The sequence below is a fragment of the Puntigrus tetrazona genome, chromosome 10 (genome assembly GCF_018831695.1).
Source record: "Puntigrus tetrazona isolate hp1 chromosome 10, ASM1883169v1, whole genome shotgun sequence".
NCBI lineage: Eukaryota > Metazoa > Chordata > Actinopteri > Cypriniformes > Cyprinidae > Puntigrus > Puntigrus tetrazona.
In genome coordinates, this window is record NC_056708.1 from 9,416,457 (window position 1) to 9,436,961 (window position 20,505).

Consider the following 20,505-nt stretch of genomic DNA (forward strand, 5'->3'; position numbering starts at 1 on the left):
AAAATAATATTTTTTAAAAAACGTTTTCTGTCTTTGGGTTTTTCTCCTGTGTTCATTTACCGCGTTTCATTGCCGTTTTTCATTCCGCTGTATTATATCAGGCTCCTCACCAGCGTTGTTTGTCTTCTGTGGCACTAATTGCTAGTACTGAGAAATTATGTTCTGTTTTTCTAAGGTCTTTCCGTGGAAGCATGTGAGCCGGCAACGACAATTGTGATTTACAATGAGTAGACTGTTCCTAAAATATAGTTTAATATATTAATCAACTTTAAAATTTTGCCTGAAATGCCAAGCTCATCTTGAGACAGACATCCCCATTGTGAGGAGATTTGTTGAGGAGAGGGTTTTTTTTATTATTATTATCAAGCAGATGATTCACCGCCAACCTCTGACATTTATGTTTGGTAACATGAACTATGGTAGCTAACCGGCTGTATTCATAGAGAGCCTTGGATTCACATTGAAAGTGCGTAACGTGCATTTCTTCGCAATTCGTTGGCTAGACCCAAATACTAAATAGATTTTTGTGGAGAGCAGACCGCATCCTAACTTAATTTTCCTCATACAGCCGGTAGAGGAAGCAAGGGAGCGCGCGTGCACTGCCGCTCAGTCTGGAGCGCGCCTCAGAGCGTGACGTTCATTCAACGCTTAAAAACAAAACTCGCGGTAACGTGATTCCTTACAGCCCGACGAGGATACGAGAACATAACGGTATTCATCCGATTCAGTGTCATACGTGAGTAAAATACTTTTATCGTCTACCGCTATACCTTAAATTTTAACATTTAAGTGTAGGCTATCGACAGGTTTCGTTCATACTGTAAGAAGTGTAATGCATGAAGGGCTTTTAGGTTTTTCAGTTTAGTTTAAGTTCAAGAGTGCAGATATCTAGACAGTATGAGTAGTAAGTTTCCAACATAAAGTAATTGGAATTTGAACGTTTTTAGTGTTCAAATGTATTTTGCCCCTGCTACATAGCCTACTATTTCTACATTTATAATATGATTATCTTGATTTCCTTTTATAATAGATTAATAAGTGACTAGATTTATAATAACATATAATGAATACAAATTATATTCATATAGAAATGTATATTTTCTGTTTAATCTTCATACATATATATGTGTGTGTGTGTGTGTGTATATATATATATATATATATATATATATATATACATACATACATACATGTCATGTTTAAGCCAAAAAAATATATATATTTCTTAACTAAGCCTTGCTGGGTAATGTTTGTATTGATAAATAAAAAAATAGCTTGATTTTGTGTGTATAGCCTATATTTTATAAGTGTAAGTGTACGTACTGAGTAGTCTATGTACTATGTGTTAAAATGTGAGATTATCAAGAAGATATTCAAATTCATTTTTCCTCCTTACCAGTGGATCGTCCAGTGAAAGAGTTAGATGACTGCCAAAACCAAAAGTGTGTTATGCAGAATAAACATTCATTCAGATACTGTAACTTATTGAATTTTTTTTTCTGTCAGGACAGAGTGAATAGCAGTAGGTTGGGGTGATGTGGACAAAGAAAGATAAGAGGCCGCAGAAGTCGGAATGACACAGGGTTCCCCTACAGCGACCCTATTTGTGCTGCTCTTCCTGCTGGGATTTGGTGAGAACATGTCCTAACATTTTAACAGTTAGTCAAGTCAGCTTTATTTGTATGCCAAAGTAGCTGTATGAAAAATTATGCTTTAATGCCACAACATGCAAACCATACTTTGGCAGAGGAAGGAACTCAAAACCTGCAATGCAACAGGTGTAATAAAACAATTTAGCTCTCATTACATCCGCAGGAATCATGACAACAGCACAAATGTTCAGTTATATAATCCAACTTTTCTGCTTCTCATCCAAAATAGTTTAAATGAAGGTTAGTGATTGGCAGTTTCAAGTGCACCGTGGTGAATCAAGTTCAGTTATAGAGGAAAATGGACGGAGGGGGAAGGGAGGGTCACTGACTTTTCCTGCACTCTCTTCCCCTGGATGTATTTGTTTTTTCTGCAGGAAGTGACCCACACACATAGCATTTGTAAATCACAATGCCTCCTCAAGTTCTCATGCTGTGGGAATAGATAGTGCTAAGAAGCAGTAGAACTTAAACTTGACACATGTGCTCTTTCACAGTGGGCTGTGGTGCATGTACTGGTGATTATGAGTTTTCCTATTCCAAGGATCATGTTCCTCCCTTTTCCCCAACATTATATTCTGTCTCAAAGACTATTACTTTCAATAAAAGTAGCAGAAAAGACAAAAAAAAAATGGAAGGAATAGTGTTTCATCCAGACCTGTAGTTGGCAGTCTTCTAATGCTTTAAGCAATCCCTGGCAGAAAAACACCTAAGCCAGAGGAGGACCAGAACCATAGAGACTTGGGAGTGGGCTCTTTAGTGTTTGACCAAAAAATACCATTTATAAACCACCCAGAACATTCTAGTAACAGCATAACTACATGCTAACAACCACTGAGAATCTATAGTTAAAGAAAACCACTCATGCAGCTTCATGACAAAAAGTTGGAAAATATCTAAACTGTCTAACATCAAAGTTTTAGGTCTCTTGATTGATTTTGATTCATATCTTTTTTTTGAATAGCAATGGCTGGTATCCATCTCTGGCCATCAATGCACATCGCCTTGAGCAATGCCAGTGTGTTTGTGGATTACAGTTCTGAAAGCAACTTCACCGACCACAAGCTGACAGTGTCTTTGATTGACATGGACAGGAATGCTACAGTACTCTCCAGGGCGCTTCCTTTTAACAAATCAGAAGGGTCACTAGAGTTCAACTGCTCTTGCTTCCTGTATGCAGGTAATTTCAGATTCCGACTGGAGAAGAAACACAACTTTGGCGTGTCTAACAGGAGTGCAGTCTGGTGGTGGAGTCCGGTTCTCCATGTGCACTGGCCCACCTTTCACCTGGCTGTGCATCGTGGCAGCAACAACCAGAGCTCTAATGACTTTAGGATTGGAGTCTACACTAACAACAACTTCCATCCTTGTTCTAGCAGCAAAGCTTCAACTCTCTTCCTTGATGTCAGCTACCTGGAACAAGTCCAAGTAGGGAGGAACACCTTTGAGAAGGTGCAGAACCGGATAAGACACAATATTAAAGTAGTTAGGTCTCAACATCTGGAGATGCCATGTGCATCCCCTCTGACAGAGCGTGGCTTCATCCAGATCTCTCTAAAATCCCCTCACATCCAGGAAGACATCAAATCCTCTGGTCCACTTTACCTGTCCAGCATCTTCTCTTACAAGCTTGTTGTGGATAACATTTACAAAAGGGGCTGTGAAGGAGCTGTTTCTGTTCGTCGAATTGCTCCTCCCTGTACGGTCACAAATGGAAAAGTTTTACTTTATAAGGAAGAGATTAATGACATGGCTGCTCCCTCTCAACTGGCTTTCAATTTCCTCACACAAGGGGAAAATGAGACAGAGTTTAACTGCTCCATGTTTGACCCCGGCAGGAATAAGTACTGCTTCCATTTTACGCTCGTCTACAGTAAGGCTCCCAGTTTAGCCACCACCTGTGTGATTGTGCAAAGACATACAAGTGAGTCTGCTTTTATCTGTTGAGCCCGTACAAAAATTTGCTAATTTAATCTGGAATTAGCACCATTGAATTGTTCTTTATGTTTTAGGCCTGACAGAATCACAATAGGTTCAATAAAGCAACCTAAATGCAAAAATAATAAATAAACACAGTACACATAAATATATCACGTAAACAACTTATTTTCACTAATTTCACTAACTAGTGATGAATACTAAAGTATTTATCTATTACTGTTGTTTATACGTAGGATTAGTGTTTTGAACCCCTAACCCAGTGGTGTCCAGTGCTTTCCTGCCAAGTTTGCCTCCAGCCCTAATTAAATTTATCTGAACAAGCTAATCAAAGTCTTCAGGATAACTAGAAACTTGGCAGGAGTGTTGGAGCTAACTTCTGCAGGAACTTAGCCCTCCAGGAGTAGCACTAGACACCCCTCCTCTAACCTCTAACCCTATGCATTAAAATAGTATTGAATAGTATTTCAGCCAGCTAACAATTACCCAGAACACTCTGCAAACACCTTGCCTTAGTGAGGATTTTGATAGGCAAGCATCATTAACATTTTCCTAAGACTTTAATGTTTTAAATGTATTTTTTCTCTCTGATACATATCGTTGCTCTAAAGGAATGTGGGGACCATGGCAGCCATGGAGTGGTTGTAGTGTGACATGTGGAGAAGGGGTGCGAGAGCGTGTTCGTGAATGTCTGCTGCCCTCTAGTGGTGGGATGCAATGCACTGGCATGGTTAGAGAGCAGTCACACTGTTCACTGGAAGACTGCACTGGTAAGCATTTTCCTGTTTTCATCATTTACTCTTTTTTCCAGAGTAAACAATTTCAGAATAAACATCCTATTTTTTTTTTTTTTTTTTTTTTTTTGTAGAGGAGCTTCTGCCTCCACCCCTCACCCCTCCGCCAGCTGTGAACTCGCCCCTAACTGGGAATCTAGTGGTAGTGGCGGGGATATCCTTGTGCCTGGCTGTGATCCTAGCCACCATTTTTATCACAGTGTGGAGAAAACTCTGCCATGCTCCAAAGTGCAGCTCCATGCGCCGTGGATCTCTGCACTCTCCCAGTGGTCGGAAGAACTCTGACGAGGCTTCTATCTGTGGTCACAGCATGCAGAGACCCAGTTTCTCAGAAAGCCTCCAGGCAGCTCCTCTCCAGAAGGGTCTTACCTTACCTGCAAAGCAGGTGCCTTTAGACCGAAGTGTGTTAGCTCGTCAGCAGAGCATGTCCCTTCCTCTTCCCCTTCCTCAAGACCCTGAGAGGATGTCTCCTTCTGGCCAAAAGATCCTTCCACCTATTTTTGGTTACCGCTTGGCTCAACAGCAGCTCAAGGAGATGAAGAAGAAGGGCCTAAAGGAGGCCATTCAAGTCTACCATGTGTCCCAGAGTCCAGTCGACGACACCATGCTAGAGGCAATGGCTTCAACCCCTACTGGTCTAACTCCAGTGCCCCAAGAACTTGACAGCCAAGAAGAATCAAGCAGCAGTCATTTCCGCATAAGGTCTCCCTTTACGGAACCCACGTGGCCTCCCAAAAACAATGCATTAACAGACAGACAAAAGGTGGACTTTTTGCTGAGTCCTACCAAGTCTTCATTCAGTGCCATCTCCCATCGTCTTGAGCGTACTGCAGACTGGGTGGAGATGGTAGAACGCAATAGGCTGCCATACTCCAAGAATCCCAACTTCAGGAGGACTTCAAGCTTCCATGAGAACAACCAGAATCAGCTGCCCCTGTCCCGACCCTACAGAGAAAGAAGCATGACCCAAGTGACTCCTCGCCAGCTACCAGAGGGGAGCTGTAGAAGCAGACCCTGGGAGCATACACTTCCTGAACTTGAGGTCTGGTCTTGTTCCGGTCCGAAAGTAACTGATAGCTCAGTGGACCACAGGAGAAGACCATGGGTTGACACTCCTCCATCTCTGTCAACCTTGAAAGATTCAGTTCCAGTGACGCCAACAAAAGAACCCTTGGTGGATCGTCATCGTGTGGCTCGAAGTCCATCTTCTGCACTGGACCGAGCTGAACGGGCAGAACAGAACTGGAGCAGAAGAGGTCCTTCGCCCATCCAGAGGAACATACTAGCCAGGAAGCTACGAGAGGCTAATTCATCAACCTGCCAAAGGCAACGCAGTTCCACATTTTCTACCTCAGAGCAGCGCAGGGGACGCTGTCGTAGCCTTCCTCTCTCTGCTGACTACAGCAACTCCCCGTATAGTCTCACAGAGTCAGAGCAGCACATGATGGACATTTCTGGATACTTGGGTGAGGATGATGGAGTAGAAGTTCTGACTATTCATAAACTCACCTGATCAAACCTACGTTTCTGGGAGCTTCCTACAGTCTGCTGAAGCAAACATAAATTTCAAAATAAGGTCTTAATAGAATGAAGCACTTGTTTTTAACAGTAGCAGGTTATTTTTTCTCCATGTGGACATGCATATCAGATTTTGTTAGCTCTTTGTATTATATCAGTGTTTTCAAGACTTGAAATGAAATCTATGCTCAATTATATTTTTATTTATGGTGTTTGACTATTCATTTGAAAAGCCATTTTAATTTTTGCAAACACTGTCATGGGTTTTAAACAGTATCCATATTACAATAATATATTGTACACATTTGGATTTGTTTGTACACTGGAAAATTCTCAGGTTTTTGGAGAAAAAGTGAAAATGTCATTTTCTTTAATGAATGTTTGTTTTACTGTAAACCGTGTTAAAGATACAATATGATATATGATAAAAATAGTTTGATACAAAATCTCAATCAAGACCTTCGGTATGTTTGGATGTTGCTTTATTATTGTATGCATACTGTATGCGGTTTCATGCAATGCTGTATTATATTTACCCTTTTACACAAATAATAATAATCATAGAATTTACTTAATATCAAATCATAATTGTGATATGTAAGCTAATGTATTTATTCAGTTTACCAAGATGCATCTTTTCTTTTCTCCCAACAAGATCCTTTCTTACTTCAGGCACATATCTTGTAAATCTTATAGTTAATGCACTGCAAAATACATAAATGTGCATGATGAGACTGTTCAGCTGTCGTGCTACTCAGTAGGTCCTACTCCACTCCCTAAGTTATCCATGTAGGAGCTGGGCCGGACCTTCATGGCTGTGTGTCTGAGAGAGTACCACAGTCCTCTCCAGGTGCCCCACACCACACCATTATCATGCTTGGCTTTGTACTCTCCACCTCTGTAAAATTTTCCATTAAGATTGGCAGCGTGACACCTGTAAGTATACAACATGTAACTAAAGATTCTATGTTAAGTGTATAAAAAAAAGCTATACCCATGAAGTCAGGAAAGCCCTAAGCATCACCTGTTATACCACCAGCCCCCCCTGTTTTCAACAGCACAGTTTCCCTGCAGATAGCGATCGTGATCCTGGTCCCGGGTGCTGAATTGCATGCCGTTGTGAGAGGCTGACCACTGCTCCACCATATTGGCCCCTCCGGACAGGGCATCTCCTGCCTGACCACTGTACATCCCGTAGTGCAGCCTGTACTTGTCCTTAAGGATAGATGACGAATGTCGTGAGCAAAAATTCAATGGAATAGGATTAAAGTGTTCAAGGTAGGAACCAAAGAAAACATACCTTTTCATCTTTCACTCTGAGGTTGTCATACATGGCATAGGATCTGTTTCCTTTCCAGTCCATCAATTCGATTTTCATCACATTTTCACCTAAAGAGGATTTTAACTGTATTATTGTAGAGCGGAAATGCAGAGCGATCGGCTCATATACAGATCTTACCATCATTAAGCAGGGCATGAATATGATCATTCCCAAGCCAGAATTCATCTCTACTCGACTGAAAATTACCAAATCCATTTTTATACTCTTCCCACTTTCTGTGAATAGAAATGCAGATTTGATCCTACTGATCTTCATGTGGGTCTAAATATAAATATTCATATTCGTTACTGCAAAGACAATAGACTCACCTGTCAAAATCGATTTTCCCATTGATCCGTTTCTGAATCACAGTCCAGCCTCCACCATCTTCCATGTCACAGTACACAAGGAATGGTTCAACTGATAGTTTGGGTTTAATCCTGTAGAATCCGCTTCCTGGTTTTAGCCTGTCATATAACTCTGAACAATCTAACAGGCATAAATTATAGAAAAAAAAATGTGATTGAACTTTTTATAGCAATTTACTTTTCATTTCCTTTTTTATCAGTTTAACCCACTGTTAAAATTAAATTAAGGCAATTAATTAAAAAATTAATTAAAACAAATAAAACGTAAAACATAAATCGAATTGAGACACCAGATAGATATAAAAAAAGAAACCCTTCGTATAAAGATTTTAAAACATTTCAAAATTTGTTCAGAATTAATTCTCATAAAATGTTGAAAAAGGTTAATTACAAATTAACAGCATGCACAGGTTTCTTATTAAAGTATTAACTTTACCTTTGTCATGAACTATCAATGAGCCTCCAGTACTTGGTAGGGTGGGTGAAGGTTCAGTGTTGTTTTCAGGGGTCTTGTGTTCCAGGTTTGGGAGCAGCTTAAAGCGTCGGTGATTACGCAGATGCATAACTTTCCATTCCCCAATCAGCAATTTATTATTCAGCTTACGAATCTCTTCCTTCAGCTTCAACACTTCAGATGCTTGGCATTCTTCCTCTGCCTCAATAAACCAAAAGAAACGTTATTATTCCGTTTTTGCCCTTTTTTGGGGGGTTTTAAAAAATGTAATGTCTAGATAGTGTAGAAATTCTGATTAAACTTACTGTGATTTGAAGAAATGTGAGAGCATGAAACACCAAAATAAACACCAGCTGTGACATGACTGTAATATTCTTTACATGAAAACAGAGAATGTGTTAATCTTGTCCAACAAATACATAAAATGTAGCAAACTTCGGTTTAATTTGCTTTCAACGCTGTAATGTTTAGAAAATCAATAAATGTTTATTAAATATAAATCTATACTTACAAAACGTAGTGTTCTTATCCTTCTCCAGATCACTGAAATGTCCTCCAGACTTTCATTTTTAATATTTATAGGCACGGTTCCGCATGGTCCACATTATCTGTCCACTGGGTCAGAAAGATGCTTCACCTTCATCTCCATTCCTCACATACCAGAAGCAACAACGTAAAATAGTTTTCTTCAAAATTCACGTGAAATTTGTTCCACACAAAACCTTTATAATTAGCAATATAGTACGTATGCTAGGCCATCCCTACTGAGTGCTTAAGATAGGCAGCTAATATTTATTTTTTATCTTCGCATTTAAAACGAATGTAGGCTGTTTGTGCTAGCGACATGCTTGAAAGGCGTTTTAGATTTTATTCATATAATTACTTCGTTCTTTCATTTTATTATCATTTAAAAAAAAAGTCTCCACAAGCACGTACATAACAAAACCTGTATCGCGCGTGCGCACGCAAACGTGCTTTAATTACGGCCACATTTCATTAACACTACGAAGTATAAAACCTCAGTGGTTATATCAAGTTTTGTTATCACAGTTTCCCTTAGCCCATACTATTTCTGTGTGTATTAACTTAGTCCACGAGGAAGTTAAAAACCGCTACGTCTGCAGCAGGAGAAAGGGGCGGTGTGTGACTAGCTGTGGATGCGAGACTGAAGAAAACTACTGCTAACCTTTGAACCTCCTTCCTTTGTTATCACAAAAATCACGGGACAGTCGTTGCTCGTAAAGACAGTCATGGAGACCTGACACAGAAAGACATGTGATTGTGCAGAGAGCAGAAAAGCTGCTGGTCGAGCAAAGGCAAGGAAAACGGTTTTCCCGGATGCGCTTTCTGACTGGTTTGTATCGGTTTTCTCAAAGCTGGCATTCCTTTGCTATGATCTTGTTCGGGCTGAAACAAACAATGATTTCTCGTTGTATTTCTTCATGCGGACTTTTAAATGTAGGGCTTCGTGCTTGACTTCGAAACTTTCTTTTCGGGGTTAGTAGTCCTTATATTAATCAAAACGTCTTTTAATCCACCCCTAAAACGTTGAATTTGAGCCCTTTGAGGATTCGTTTGTAATGTAAGTATATCTTTTGTCGTGTTTGAGTTTGCTGCAGACCTAATTATGATTTGTTTGTAGCTCTGGTGCTATCATGCGTGTTTAAATAAACTGCAGTTATTTATTTATTTATTTGTATGTATGGAGACTTTCATAAAAAGTGCATTTTTGTCAGGCTACCAGGTTCAGCAGTTTCACTTTAATGACAACGAACAGGTTGGTTTCATTGGCATTAAATTGAAATAACTGAATAGTCTGAGAAAAATGCTGGTTTTAGAACATTTTTCTGCACTTTTGCATCTTAACTCTTCACATGTAATGTTTTTTTTTCAGAGAGAAGCTACACACTTTCTTGTAAAAATGACTTCAGTGCATTTTAACCCTGGATTAGATTCCAAGGAGGTTAATGGGTAAGTGAATAACATTCGGTTGAAGTTATTGACATTCCGTCAGCATCATGACCTTTACTCTCCCGGCTTTTAAATGAGCGCTTCAGCACTGTTTCCGTCAGATTTACACGCTGTGTTTAACAATCGAATCTAAATGTCTGAACGTCTGTAAGCTTTACTTTTCTGAGACGATGCGGGGTGGTCATGTTGTGTCCTTTGCCTGTGCGTCTATATTGGAGCAGTAATGGGGTGAAAGAGGAGGCAGAGGTGCGGATCGACGATGGAAAGGAAGAGACTGAAGACCCAGACACCATGTACCAGTGAGTAAGCTTATGGTTGGTCGTCACTGTGACGTTTTGAGAGGAATAGTTTTACGTTTCATGCTGTGTTTGATTTGTTTCGCAGTCGTGTCCGGAAAGCTATAGCTCCTTTTGTGATGTCTTTTGGTTTTCGGTGAGTGGAGTTCCCATTTCATTTCAGGACAGGAAAAATCAAGTGAAAGTGTTTGTGTGTAAGATTGCAGACTTAATGTTTTTCTGTGCACTTCTCCTCCTCTTCTTCTTCTTCGCAGTGTCTTTGGCCTGGTACTGATCATCGTGGACATTATTCTGGTCATCGTGGACTTTTCTATTTCCAGCAGTGATCGCGAAGTTAGAAAAGCAATGGAGTCTGTTTCTCTTGTCATCTCCTTCTTTTTCCTCATCGACGTGCTGCTCCGTGTGTACGTGGAAGGGTTAGTAATCACGCTAATTTAGTCTTTTGTCTTGCATCATTTCACTTGGACGTCATTTACAAAAAATGCTAGCAGGGTTTGTGTTTCACATGATGAGTTGCTCATCACAGGAAATGGTTTTCAGGAAACGCATTTCCGGTTTGTTTTTCCCCAGATGAGTTTATCACTCTAGACCAGTTTCCTAGAGCTCAAGCACAAAAATAATTGAAACGGTCCACAAGCTCAGCAATAAAAAAAAATGATAGTTTTACATATTTAGCATCTATCTGTTAGCAATCTCTGACAGACCTTTCTTAAATCATCATCTGCTTTCTCAGGTTCAAGGTGTATTTCAGCTCCAAACTGAATATACAAGACGCTTGTATTGTGGTCATTACCCTGGTGGTCACCATGATCTACGCATTCACCGATCTCTCCGGAGCCAGTCTGGTTCCCAGGTACAGCGGATTTAACAGAAAACGTTCTCAACGTGTTCGCCCAGCGTCACATTAGTATTACGGTGTTAATGTGGTGCGTTCGCAGGGCCGTCAATTTCCTGAGATCTCTGAGGATATTGATTCTGGTACGCGCCTTCAGACTGGCCTCTCAAAAGAAAGAGATTGAAAAGGTCACCAGGAGAATGGTGAGTGAGTTTTTTGGGAGGGGGTTTCTCATTTTGTGGTTTGGTCATTAAAAGAACCAATTGTTTCATATATATATATATATATATATATATATATATATATATATATATATATATATATATATATATATATATATATATATATATATATATATTTTTTTTTTTTTTTTTTTTTTTTTAGCCAGTCAGGTAGTGGGTGCAATATTTTCTCTGTTCTCTGCTGCCGGGAATAAATTAGCCTTTTTTTTTTTTTAATTAACGCATCCGCTGTCTCCGTTCAGACAAATTGAAAATCGAGCTGCATTTTTACACAGAAAACATGCCTGAGAGTTTGTGAATGTGAACTAGTGCATTGACAAGAAGATAATGCATTATAAAAATCTGAACAGTAAAATATATTTAGATGCGAATAGATTAATATATATTTTTTATATGATGTATTCCTCTTAAAAAAAGGTTAAAAGGCTGAAATGTGAAATTTGTTGTTTTTTGAAATTGCTATATGAATAAACTCCATCTACTAACTTTCATAGGTGTCCGAGAACAAAAGACGGTACCAGAAAGATGGGTTTGATCTGGACCTCACTTATGTCACGGGTTCGATTGCATTGTTGTTGCTGTTGGCAGAAATATATCCATTTCATTTCGTCTTTGTGTTTTCCCTTTAATCAGACTTATTTTAAATTCATTTAAAACATTATGAGCTACATCAAAATGAATTAATCTGCAAACCAAAGCGCCTCCTCATTGGTCTTCTATCTCTTCAGAAAGAGTCATTGCCATGTCTTTTCCATCGTCCGGGAAGCAGGCGCTCTACAGGAACCCAATCAGAGTAAGATGTGCAGTAGTTGTTTACGTATTTCCATCGTTCAGAAAACATAGCAACGTTTCTCTGATGAATGCATAAATGGCTTGTTTCAGGAGGTCGTTAGGTTCCTGGACGCCAAACATCTGGATCACTACAAGGTGTTTAACCTCTGTAGTGAGTAGACGATTCTCTCTATGATTTCTGTCGAATTATTTGACCTTAATTACACGTACAGAACACATCTGCAATGAATGACAAAGAAGCTGACTGATCTGCTATCTGGTTTCAGGTGAGAAGGGTTACGATCCGAAGTTCTTCCACTATAAAGTGGAGCGTGTTATGATAGACGACCACAACGTGCCATCGCTCGAGTAAGCGCGCCGTCATCTCCGCTGAACGTCCGAACATGAGTATGTTAAGTTTTGAGGTTTGATCGAAGCTCTGTTTGTTGTTAATGCTGTCAGAGATATGCTGCGGTACACGGCCTGTGTTAGGGATTGGATGACGGAAGACTCCAGAAACGTGATCGCCATCCATTGCAAAGGTGGAAAAGGTCTGTGGTTGTTTGGCATGATTCTCTGTTGTTTGTGAATGCAGGCTGAGTGCGTAACGCTTTGGTTTTTGTACAACAGGGCGGACCGGGACGATGGTGTGCACGTGGCTCATCGACAGCGATCAGTTTGAGAGCGCGCAGGTACAGTCTGCTCATCCGTGTTTGCATTTTCGAGCCCTTCTCATCCAAGATCGCCTTCAGATTTTCTTTAAACCATCTTACAGGAGAGTTTGGATTACTTTGGGGAGAGACGGACTGATAAAAGCATGAGTTCGAAGTTCCAGGGCGTTGAAACTCCCTCACAGTGTGTGTGTGTGTGTGTGTGTGTGTGTGTGTGTGTGTGTGTGATACTGGATTGCCGTGGATCCAACAGAAAGCCGTAAACATCCACTATTTTTTTTTTTTTTTTTTTTTGGTATATTTTCTGTTTATTTGCACTTGCAGAGTCGGTACGTCGGTTATTACGAGATCATGAAGAACCAGTACAACCGTCAGCTACCACCTCAGAAGAGCCTGAAAATAAAGAGCATTCGAATACACTCCATCGCAGGTAAGACCCAGCCTGGAGTTATGTATTATAAGAGATTTTTCTAAAATCTATGCGTCCTTGTTTTATATTCATATTGAATAATACCTAAAATGTTTGATTTAAAATATGCTGCTTATCTTCATATTGAAGTATATATTTAACATTTTTAAAATGTTTCACTGTAAGTTTTTTTTTTTTTTTTTTTTTTTTTTGTGGTTGCTCAGGTGTAGGGAAGGGCAATGGGAGCGACCTGAAGGTGAAGATTATAGTGAAGCGAGAGCTCATCTTTCAGTGTGTTTGTGCCAAACAGCAGAACTGTGCAGTAAGTGTCTGTAGTAGACATGATTTCTGTATAACGAGGGCATAGCAAGCAACTTTACTGTAACTACAGTCCACATTATTCTAATGCTTCGTCATGTTTTTTTTCTCAGGTGTTTCCTGACACCGGTAACAATGCGGTCGTCATCAGTTTACAGGAAGGGCCTGTTGTGACTGGAGACGTGAAGGTCATGTTTGAGTCCAGTGCTGTAAGCCTCTGCTTTTTTAGTGTTTAATTTGACCCCTGTATTTGGTAGCACGTTTAAATGAGTTTCACTTTTGCTTGAACTTCCTTTTTTTTTTTTTTTCTCTCTATCTCCAGGGTTTGCCAAAGGGTTACGAGGACTGTCCTTTCTATTTCTGGTTTAACACCTCTTTTGTTGAAAACAACAGGTGGGTGTTTTTTTTGGTCTGTAGTTTTGTAAGTGATTTATTTTTTTCTGTGAGCTGAAGTCTGTGTTTTGTTTTTGTAGTTTGTATCTCTCAAGGGAGGAACTGGACAACCCACACAAATCAAAGACCTGGGCCATCTATAAGGAGGACTTCGGAGTGACCTTGTACTTCACAGACCCTTGAGAAGAAAATTCACAGATTGTTTACTATTTCTAGTCCTTTTGTACAAATGGATATGTCTTGAGGTATATTTACGGTAAGCTTCAAACTGAAGCCAGTGTAAACAATCTAACGAATTTAAAGATGATTTGAATGTGATAAAAACATGTAAAAATATTGTTTTTTTTTTCTCCCATGCTTTTGTTTTTGTAGTTGTACTGTGGTTTCGTTTATCTTTGGCAGCAGTAAAAGTTATGAAGAAATGATACAAAATGTGTTCACGTATCAAATGCCTGTTTCTATGTTAAATGTTGTAATATTTGAGTCCATGCCGTCCTGAGGCGCGCTCTACTGCCTCCTAGCGGGTCTGTGCTGCACTGCACCACACTTAACACGAGCGGGGTGAGTTATTATAGGTTTCACTGAATACATGCATTTTCAGTTTCTATAATGTAGATGGTATCCTCTATTTAAATAAACCAGAGACACTCTTTTCTAAGCGGAATTTTTTAGAATATTTGACATGGCACATTTACAAATACAGAATAATTTTGTTTAATTTTCGTTTAATAAGGCTTATGTATACAGTTTTAGATTTTTATGAAACATACACATTGTAAGATCTTATTAAATACGTGTTAAGAATGCATTTTAAATTACAAAAATAGCTACTTTCCATTTCAATGTTATAAAATGTAATTTATTCCTGTGGCAGAAAGCAGAATTTTCTGTCTTTGGTGTCACATGAGCCTTCAGAAATACCTAAACATGTCTCGCAGTTGAAGGTTTTTTTTCCAGAATTATTTTATTAAAGTTTAAGTGAACAGCATTGATTTGGAGCTGAAATTTAAAACACTTTAATGCATAGTTGCTCAATTAAATTGACTTTTTCCTAATAAAGTGCACTTTCAAACAGTCCACTTCACTTAAAAAAAAAAAAAAAAAAATTTCCCACTAGAGTTGCAGAACCATTTTCGGTTCACACAGAAACAATCACAGGATCACAATCTCTTTATCATTGCATTAGGAACTGAAACAATTGAGTTTAATTCTTTGGGGTTGAATCAATAAACGATTAGCTTTTACAATAAGACTCAACAGGCTACAGTGTGCAATCTATAGGTTAATGCAGGAAGTGATAACACTTCTAAAGTGACAAGCTGATCAAGAGTGACGCAAATCCCACTGAACCAAATACATGAACGAAAACCACAACTGCTCAAACAGCTCAGTTTTTATGAGGCACTAACACACCACATGATTCAGTGAAGTCACTACCTGCTCCCCTTTCAACCAGTAATACTTTGGTTCTCTGCTCTAAAGTCCACATCTTTACGGGAACTGCTGTTTTTTTTTTCTTGACCAGACACCTACAGCAATATCCATCGCAAGTCAGCTTTTGATGACCTCAAGTACAAACGCAAGTGCTACAAAACGAAAGTGTGTGAAGTTGGTGTGGTGTTAAACCCATTACAATTCTAGTTTCCTTTATTTCCTCAACACAAGCTCTTCCTAACCGAGCGTTTATCTCCGTGTACTTCACATCGAGTTAGAAGGTCGTATCGTCCGTTGTGCAGGAGGCACATTAGCGACGTCTTGCAAGTGTCTGTGCAGGGCTTCGAGACGTGGCCTTTATGTAAGAGGTACCAGAAGCGCTGGAAGACACGGTCGTCACTCTTCATGAGTTTGAGCAAAGAGTCCATGTCTGATGGGAAGAGTGTGGACAAACCATAGGCCTCAGACGCGCGGTACAGCAGGGTCCAGGACGGGTTAGGGTCGGGTTTTGAGGGCTGGTTGTTGGCCAGAGTGAGGTTGAGAATAAAAGTCTCGTGATCCAGAACCATGCGGCTGCTGCCTGGATAGTTTCCATCCATGTAATACACGCGATATCCTGACCAGAGAAGAAAGCATGTTAGTGCAAAAAACATTTTCTTGTGTGAATAACAGTTTTGTCAATTGCTTTTACACACTGCCTCTGACGGTGTAGTCCATCATAAAAATTCTGATCTGGTTAGATTTTCTGCATTCAAGTTTACGTAGTAAGAATTACGTTAAGAGTTTAAAAAAAAAAAAAAAAAAAAAAAAAAAACCCCAAGAAATACTATAATACAGTCAAATGATTAATAATATCCAAAATAAAAGTTTTTGTTAATTTATACACAAATAAATGCCCATGAAGTTTTTATTTTAGATAATGTATATGAACATTTAGGACTCAGTGTGCAACGACCTTAAATTGTCTTTACTGTCACTTTTGACTAATCTAATACATAGTATTACTTTCTTTAACAAACAAATAAAAAAATAAAAAAAACCATTAAAACAAAATGATTTTAAGACAAAGAAAAAACAAAAAAAACAACTTAAAACAAAAATATAATATATCTAGCTCTATATCTATATACACACACACACACACACGTGTATTTATGAAAGAAAAAAAGGAAAAAAAACTACAATTAAATTGAAAATTACAATAAATAAAACCAACTATTGTATTACAGTGACTACCTGGGTTCAGGTTGATAAAAGTGGTCACACTTGGGGCGATGAAAGCCACACTTAGTGGACGAGTCAGTGTCTCTTCATCGTAGAACATCTGAAACTCATCGACATGCGTGTGTCCAAAAAACTGACCAGTTATGGTGCTTTCATATCTGTAAAACGAAAGAACCAGACTGTTGCTAAAGTCAACCATTAACCACTTCTTTACATGCACATCCTGGAACATATGGCAAATACAACTATCTCAAAACCCGGCAGTTACAGTCAACATGACCCATTTTTGCAACAGCATGACACTTAAAGATCATAAAAGACACCGTGGAGCTGTTAGAAGTCACGGGTTCGAGCAGATGAAAGCCAGCTCTTGTGTTCACTGAAAAGACACTCACCGGTTCACTATGTGATAGTAGTTCCAACTCCAGCTGCTCAAGCAGAGCCCGGGGGGGATGTGACCGATGATGTGGACCTGAGAGACACCGCTTTGGTTAGATTCAAAAAATTATTTGAGTAAGAGCATGAGTAACATTAAATGAGTAATGTTATGAGTAATGAGTAATTAAACGAGTAACATTTAGCAGCAGAAGGTCACTGACATCTAATATATAACGTCCAAACAGGAAAAACAACAACAAAGTGAAACAGTAAAAACGCTCACACATCCGCTTCTAGCTGGTCTGACTCGTGATCAGTTGCCTGGATGTCTGAACACCTCTAACCCACAAACACTAACGCTGCAAACTTGTTCAGACTGCTGCGGCGGGCAAACCGCTTCAACACTGCCGTCGATTTCTTACGTCTTTAATGCTAAATATTTTTGTAAACTTGTGGTACCTTCTCTCCCTTGTTCTCCGACTCCTGCAGTATACCAATGAGCCACTGGAGCTGATCTGCCGGGTCGGTGGAGTTCACCATCAGCCAGAGGTTCTCTCGTGCACAGAAGTTCATGTTCAAGGACACCACCCTCAAACCACGCTCAACTTCAACCGTGTAAAACCCTCCGAGCCTGGAGAAGACCAAACACGCATTTCATGTATTAAAGGGGACGCAAATACCTAAATATGCACACAATAATCACGTTACAAAAAGTAATGCAAATATACAAAAATGAATGAATGAAAAAATATACATCATTTTAACTGATCACATTAAAAGCAACAAAAACAACATTTCTGCCTATTTAGTAAGGAAACAATTTAATTGTGTATTAATTTTATTATTATTAAGATACATTCCTACTACTGTTACTATTACTAATAAAAGATACATTGCAGGGGGAAATAAAATTAATAAAATTACACATGTAAAGAAACTGATATTATTATTTAATAATAAGAAGAAGATAATCATTATCAACAACAAATAAGACGTATCAAATATATAAGATAATACAAAAATATATTAAAAATAATTAACAATAACAATATTATTACAAATAAAAATAAATAAAATATGACCACCACCAACACCACCACTACTACTAATAATAATAATAATAATAATAATAATAATAATAATAATATTAACGATAATTTAATTAAAATGTAATTTTTATTTTAATTAATAATTTGAATAATATAATAATAATAATAATAATAATAATAATAATAATAATAATTTAATTATGTCGTTATCGGTGACAAAACTCGTTAACACCAAAACATGATGTAAATGAATGTAACTATCAGTACTTTACCGTATGGTCTCCAGGGCTTCCTTCGGCAGCCAGGACGCCCACTCCTCAGCCATGGTGTCATAAAGCCAGCGGGACGAGCGGTTCCCGTGTACAAACGGAGGAGGGAAACTATTCACCGGAGTGCTCTCGTGATTCCCAACCGCTGGGTACACGGTTACCTTCGGTCCCAGGTGTTTGTGTATGAGTCGAGTGATGGTCACGAGCTCGTTCAGCTGCTGAGCCCGGGTCTGAGACCAGACGTTGTGTGCTGGAATGTCTCCCGTCCAGTAAACCCAATCCCACGGGCCTGATCTGGCTACGTTTTGGAGAAGGTTCTCTACCGTGCGCAGAGGCAGGTCACAATCGCCATACGTGCCCCAGTATCCGGCCCCCGTGTGCTTCCAGCTGGGCCTTCCGGAGTTATTTCGACAGCAGAGGGGCATCTTACAGTCCACAAGACTGCCTTCGGCGTACTCCGCATCCCAGTGGACATCAGTGAGGAAGAGGACCCGGCTCCGTGGAGAGCCCGGTTTGGGAGGGGTGGGCGGTTTGACTGGGGGTTTGGGGACCCGCGGCAGGGACACATTCCAGGGGGCATAGATATCAAAATGACCGCAGGTAGGTCCAACGAGCACAGCGCAAGCCTCCGAAGGCCAGAGGAAGGACTCCTGGAGCGCACGGATCACATCGTTTCGGAAGAGCTCTGTGATTTCTCGGCAGACTTGCGGCTCGGCCAGGTGCAGTCGAACACAGGCCTCTCCTAAAGCATGCGCCACACGCTCCATGTTTGAGTCGCTCTGTTAAAAAAAAAAAAAAAACACTAATATAAGTATTTAATTAAATTCTTATCAAAATTATAGGATACTGAATTATATGAAAATTATCTAAATTCAAGTGTTTGAAAATAATTATAATAATTGAATTTATAAATATAAAAATATTAATTAAATTAAAAGCATCTCTATTGACATTATATAGAATAAAGTGTTAAAGTTTGTAAAATAATAATGAACAATAATAAAATGCATATAATAATAAATAAATATATATATATATATATATATATATATATATATATATATATATATATATATATATATATATATATATGTGTGTGTGTGTGTGTGTGTGTGTGTGTATGTGTATATATTTATAATTTATCAATGTTTGTATAAATTGTTAAATGTATAATGCATTTATAAATGTGTATTTTAGGGCACAGTCAGCTCGCGCGCGCCTGTGATGCAAGGAAAAAATGCTCTCTAGTTAGGCAGCTCAACAAGTCCATGGCAAGCAAAAGAAACCGCATCAAGTTTGCTCTCCGACGCAAGTCGACATTTATACCAGCAAGAAAGCCGCGGGAGTTTAAAACAGACAATAACGAGATGAAGTAAACGCTCGTCTCACCAGCAGCGCGATGTCAAGCGAGGCGAAGATCGTTTTACACACAACGCAGGATATGTTGTGCCAGCTGAACAGGACCTTGAAACGATCAAACTCCTCCATGAACCTCAGCTGAGGCGAATCAGTTCCTTCCTCGAGGGGGTACGAGGAAGCCCACGGCACCGAACACAGTGTCCAGACTACGAAGACTGAGAACAAACCGAACCCCGGACGCTTCATGCTGCACGCGCGGCGACTAACTCGGTCAGTCCTCCGTCTTAACACACACAGCCTCGGCCGACGGCTTCAGGACGGCTTGAATATGCGTGTTGTTACGCTCGAGTTGTACGCATTAATAAAACACGAAGCGGAATAGCGCGAATCCGCGTCTGTTGTGAACACTGTATTGCGTTTTGAAGAGTCCGTCCACCGCCTGTCTCTTCTGACAACAACATTGTACCGCGTCCGACCGACCCGACCGCTTTATATAGCGTCAGCTGACCGATCACGTGACGAGCTGACGACGCAGCTGACACATCACGTGCCACAACGCCGTGTGAACATCAAAGAAAAGAAATCTTTTATATATTAGTATATATTAGCGTGTTTTCAGTTTTGTGTGGTACTGTCCGGAGACTGCAATATTGCAGTAAAAATAAAATAAAAAAAAGACTGCGATTCTAATTCTAATGAACTGAAACCAGTGAGTAAAACGTTTAAGTCAGTTTAAACGTTTTACAGTATTTCTTTAAGAACCGAATCAGTTCTGTTTATTTAGCATTATACCTAATATATGAAAAACATTTGTCTGTCACCACCATTTATAAATTTTGTTGTG

The 20,505-nt window shown here is 39.4% G+C and overlaps 4 protein-coding genes across 8 annotated transcripts; 2 read left to right on the forward strand and 2 right to left on the reverse strand.

The window, feature by feature from the left end:
• Positions 1 to 26: 26 nt before the first annotated feature.
• On the forward strand, positions 27 to 6,351 carry LOC122352939 (thrombospondin type-1 domain-containing protein 1). 2 transcript variants are annotated; one of them, XM_043250709.1, is made up of 5 exons: positions 27 to 736; positions 1,507 to 1,631; positions 2,614 to 3,573; positions 4,199 to 4,357; positions 4,456 to 6,351. In XM_043250709.1, the coding sequence occupies exons 2-5, from the start codon at positions 1,574 to 1,576 to the stop codon at positions 5,892 to 5,894; spliced, it is 2,616 nt and encodes an 871-aa protein (XP_043106644.1). In that variant the 5' UTR covers positions 27 to 736; positions 1,507 to 1,573; the 3' UTR covers positions 5,895 to 6,351. The 2 variants fall into 2 exon arrangements, with proteins under 2 accessions (XP_043106644.1, XP_043106645.1); XM_043250710.1 differs by having other exon boundaries at positions 1,512 to 1,631.
• Positions 6,352 to 6,488: 137 nt separating this feature from the next.
• On the reverse strand, positions 6,489 to 8,881 carry fgl1b (fibrinogen like 1B). Of its 2 annotated transcripts, XM_043250719.1 has the most exons (8): positions 8,554 to 8,881; positions 8,348 to 8,416; positions 8,025 to 8,244; positions 7,550 to 7,709; positions 7,359 to 7,456; positions 7,200 to 7,288; positions 6,924 to 7,114; positions 6,489 to 6,833 (listed from the first exon to the last, which is right to left on the reverse strand). In XM_043250719.1, exons 2-8 carry the CDS (start codon positions 8,402 to 8,404, stop codon positions 6,650 to 6,652), a joined length of 999 nt encoding a protein of 332 aa, XP_043106654.1. In that variant the 5' UTR covers positions 8,405 to 8,416; positions 8,554 to 8,881; the 3' UTR covers positions 6,489 to 6,649. The 2 variants fall into 2 exon arrangements, with proteins under 2 accessions (XP_043106654.1, XP_043106655.1); XM_043250720.1 differs by having other exon boundaries at positions 8,348 to 8,881.
• Positions 8,882 to 9,229: 348 nt separating this feature from the next.
• On the forward strand, positions 9,230 to 14,380 carry tpte (transmembrane phosphatase with tensin homology). 3 transcript variants are annotated; one of them, XM_043250717.1, is made up of 19 exons: positions 9,230 to 9,396; positions 9,937 to 10,013; positions 10,235 to 10,312; positions 10,398 to 10,445; positions 10,564 to 10,725; positions 11,043 to 11,162; positions 11,248 to 11,347; positions 11,881 to 11,944; positions 12,115 to 12,179; positions 12,269 to 12,329; positions 12,445 to 12,526; positions 12,620 to 12,708; positions 12,788 to 12,849; positions 12,933 to 13,013; positions 13,153 to 13,258; positions 13,462 to 13,559; positions 13,669 to 13,764; positions 13,878 to 13,948; positions 14,029 to 14,380. In XM_043250717.1, exons 2-19 carry the CDS (start codon positions 9,964 to 9,966, stop codon positions 14,129 to 14,131), a joined length of 1,536 nt encoding a protein of 511 aa, XP_043106652.1. In that variant the 5' UTR covers positions 9,230 to 9,396; positions 9,937 to 9,963; the 3' UTR covers positions 14,132 to 14,380. The 3 variants fall into 3 exon arrangements, with proteins under 3 accessions (XP_043106652.1, XP_043106651.1, XP_043106650.1); XM_043250716.1 differs by having other exon boundaries at positions 9,232 to 9,624; positions 12,933 to 13,010; positions 13,150 to 13,258; XM_043250715.1 differs by having other exon boundaries at positions 9,233 to 9,396; positions 12,933 to 13,010; positions 13,150 to 13,258.
• A 405-nt stretch (positions 14,381 to 14,785) lies between these two features.
• On the reverse strand, positions 14,786 to 20,156 carry smpd1 (sphingomyelin phosphodiesterase 1). Its single transcript, XM_043250713.1, has 6 exons — positions 19,692 to 20,156; positions 18,306 to 19,081; positions 17,444 to 17,615; positions 17,002 to 17,078; positions 16,619 to 16,764; positions 14,786 to 15,998 (listed from the first exon to the last, which is right to left on the reverse strand). The coding sequence occupies exons 1-6, from the start codon at positions 19,905 to 19,907 to the stop codon at positions 15,604 to 15,606; spliced, it is 1,782 nt and encodes a 593-aa protein (XP_043106648.1). The 5' UTR covers positions 19,908 to 20,156; the 3' UTR covers positions 14,786 to 15,603.
• Positions 20,157 to 20,505: the final 349 nt, after the last annotated feature.

Bases quoted from the DNA above. Each gene is read 5' to 3' on its own strand.
- fgl1b (XM_043250719.1), bottom strand. From the start codon at position 8,404: ATGTCACAGCTGGTGTTTATTTTGGTGTTTCATGCTCTCACATTTCTT. The intron at 7,710-8,024 runs GTAAAGTTAATA...TATGCCTGTTAG, and splicing joins ATTGATAGTTCATGACAAAG to ATTGTTCAGAGTTATATGAC. The intron at 7,115-7,199 runs GTATGTTTTCTT...TCTATCCTTAAG, and splicing joins TCAGAGTGAAAGATGAAAAG to GACAAGTACAGGCTGCACTA.
- LOC122352939 (XM_043250709.1), top strand. From the start codon at position 1,574: ATGACACAGGGTTCCCCTACAGCGACCCTATTTGTGCTGCTCTTCCTG. The intron at 1,632-2,613 runs GTGAGAACATGT...TTTTTTGAATAG, and splicing joins GCTCTTCCTGCTGGGATTTG to CAATGGCTGGTATCCATCTC. The intron at 4,358-4,455 runs GTAAGCATTTTC...TTTTTTTTGTAG, and splicing joins TTCACTGGAAGACTGCACTG to AGGAGCTTCTGCCTCCACCC.
- smpd1 (XM_043250713.1), bottom strand. From the start codon at position 19,907: ATGAAGCGTCCGGGGTTCGGTTTGTTCTCAGTCTTCGTAGTCTGGACA. The intron at 17,079-17,443 runs GTACCACAAGTT...GGTGTCTCTCAG, and splicing joins CGGAGAACAAGGGAGAGAAG to GTCCACATCATCGGTCACAT. The intron at 15,999-16,618 runs GTAGTCACTGTA...TTCTCTGGTCAG, and splicing joins TTTTATCAACCTGAACCCAG to GATATCGCGTGTATTACATG.
- tpte (XM_043250717.1), top strand. From the start codon at position 9,964: ATGACTTCAGTGCATTTTAACCCTGGATTAGATTCCAAGGAGGTTAAT. The intron at 11,348-11,880 runs GTGAGTGAGTTT...TAACTTTCATAG, and splicing joins AAAAGGTCACCAGGAGAATG to GTGTCCGAGAACAAAAGACG. The intron at 11,945-12,114 runs GTTCGATTGCAT...CTATCTCTTCAG, and splicing joins GGACCTCACTTATGTCACGG to AAAGAGTCATTGCCATGTCT.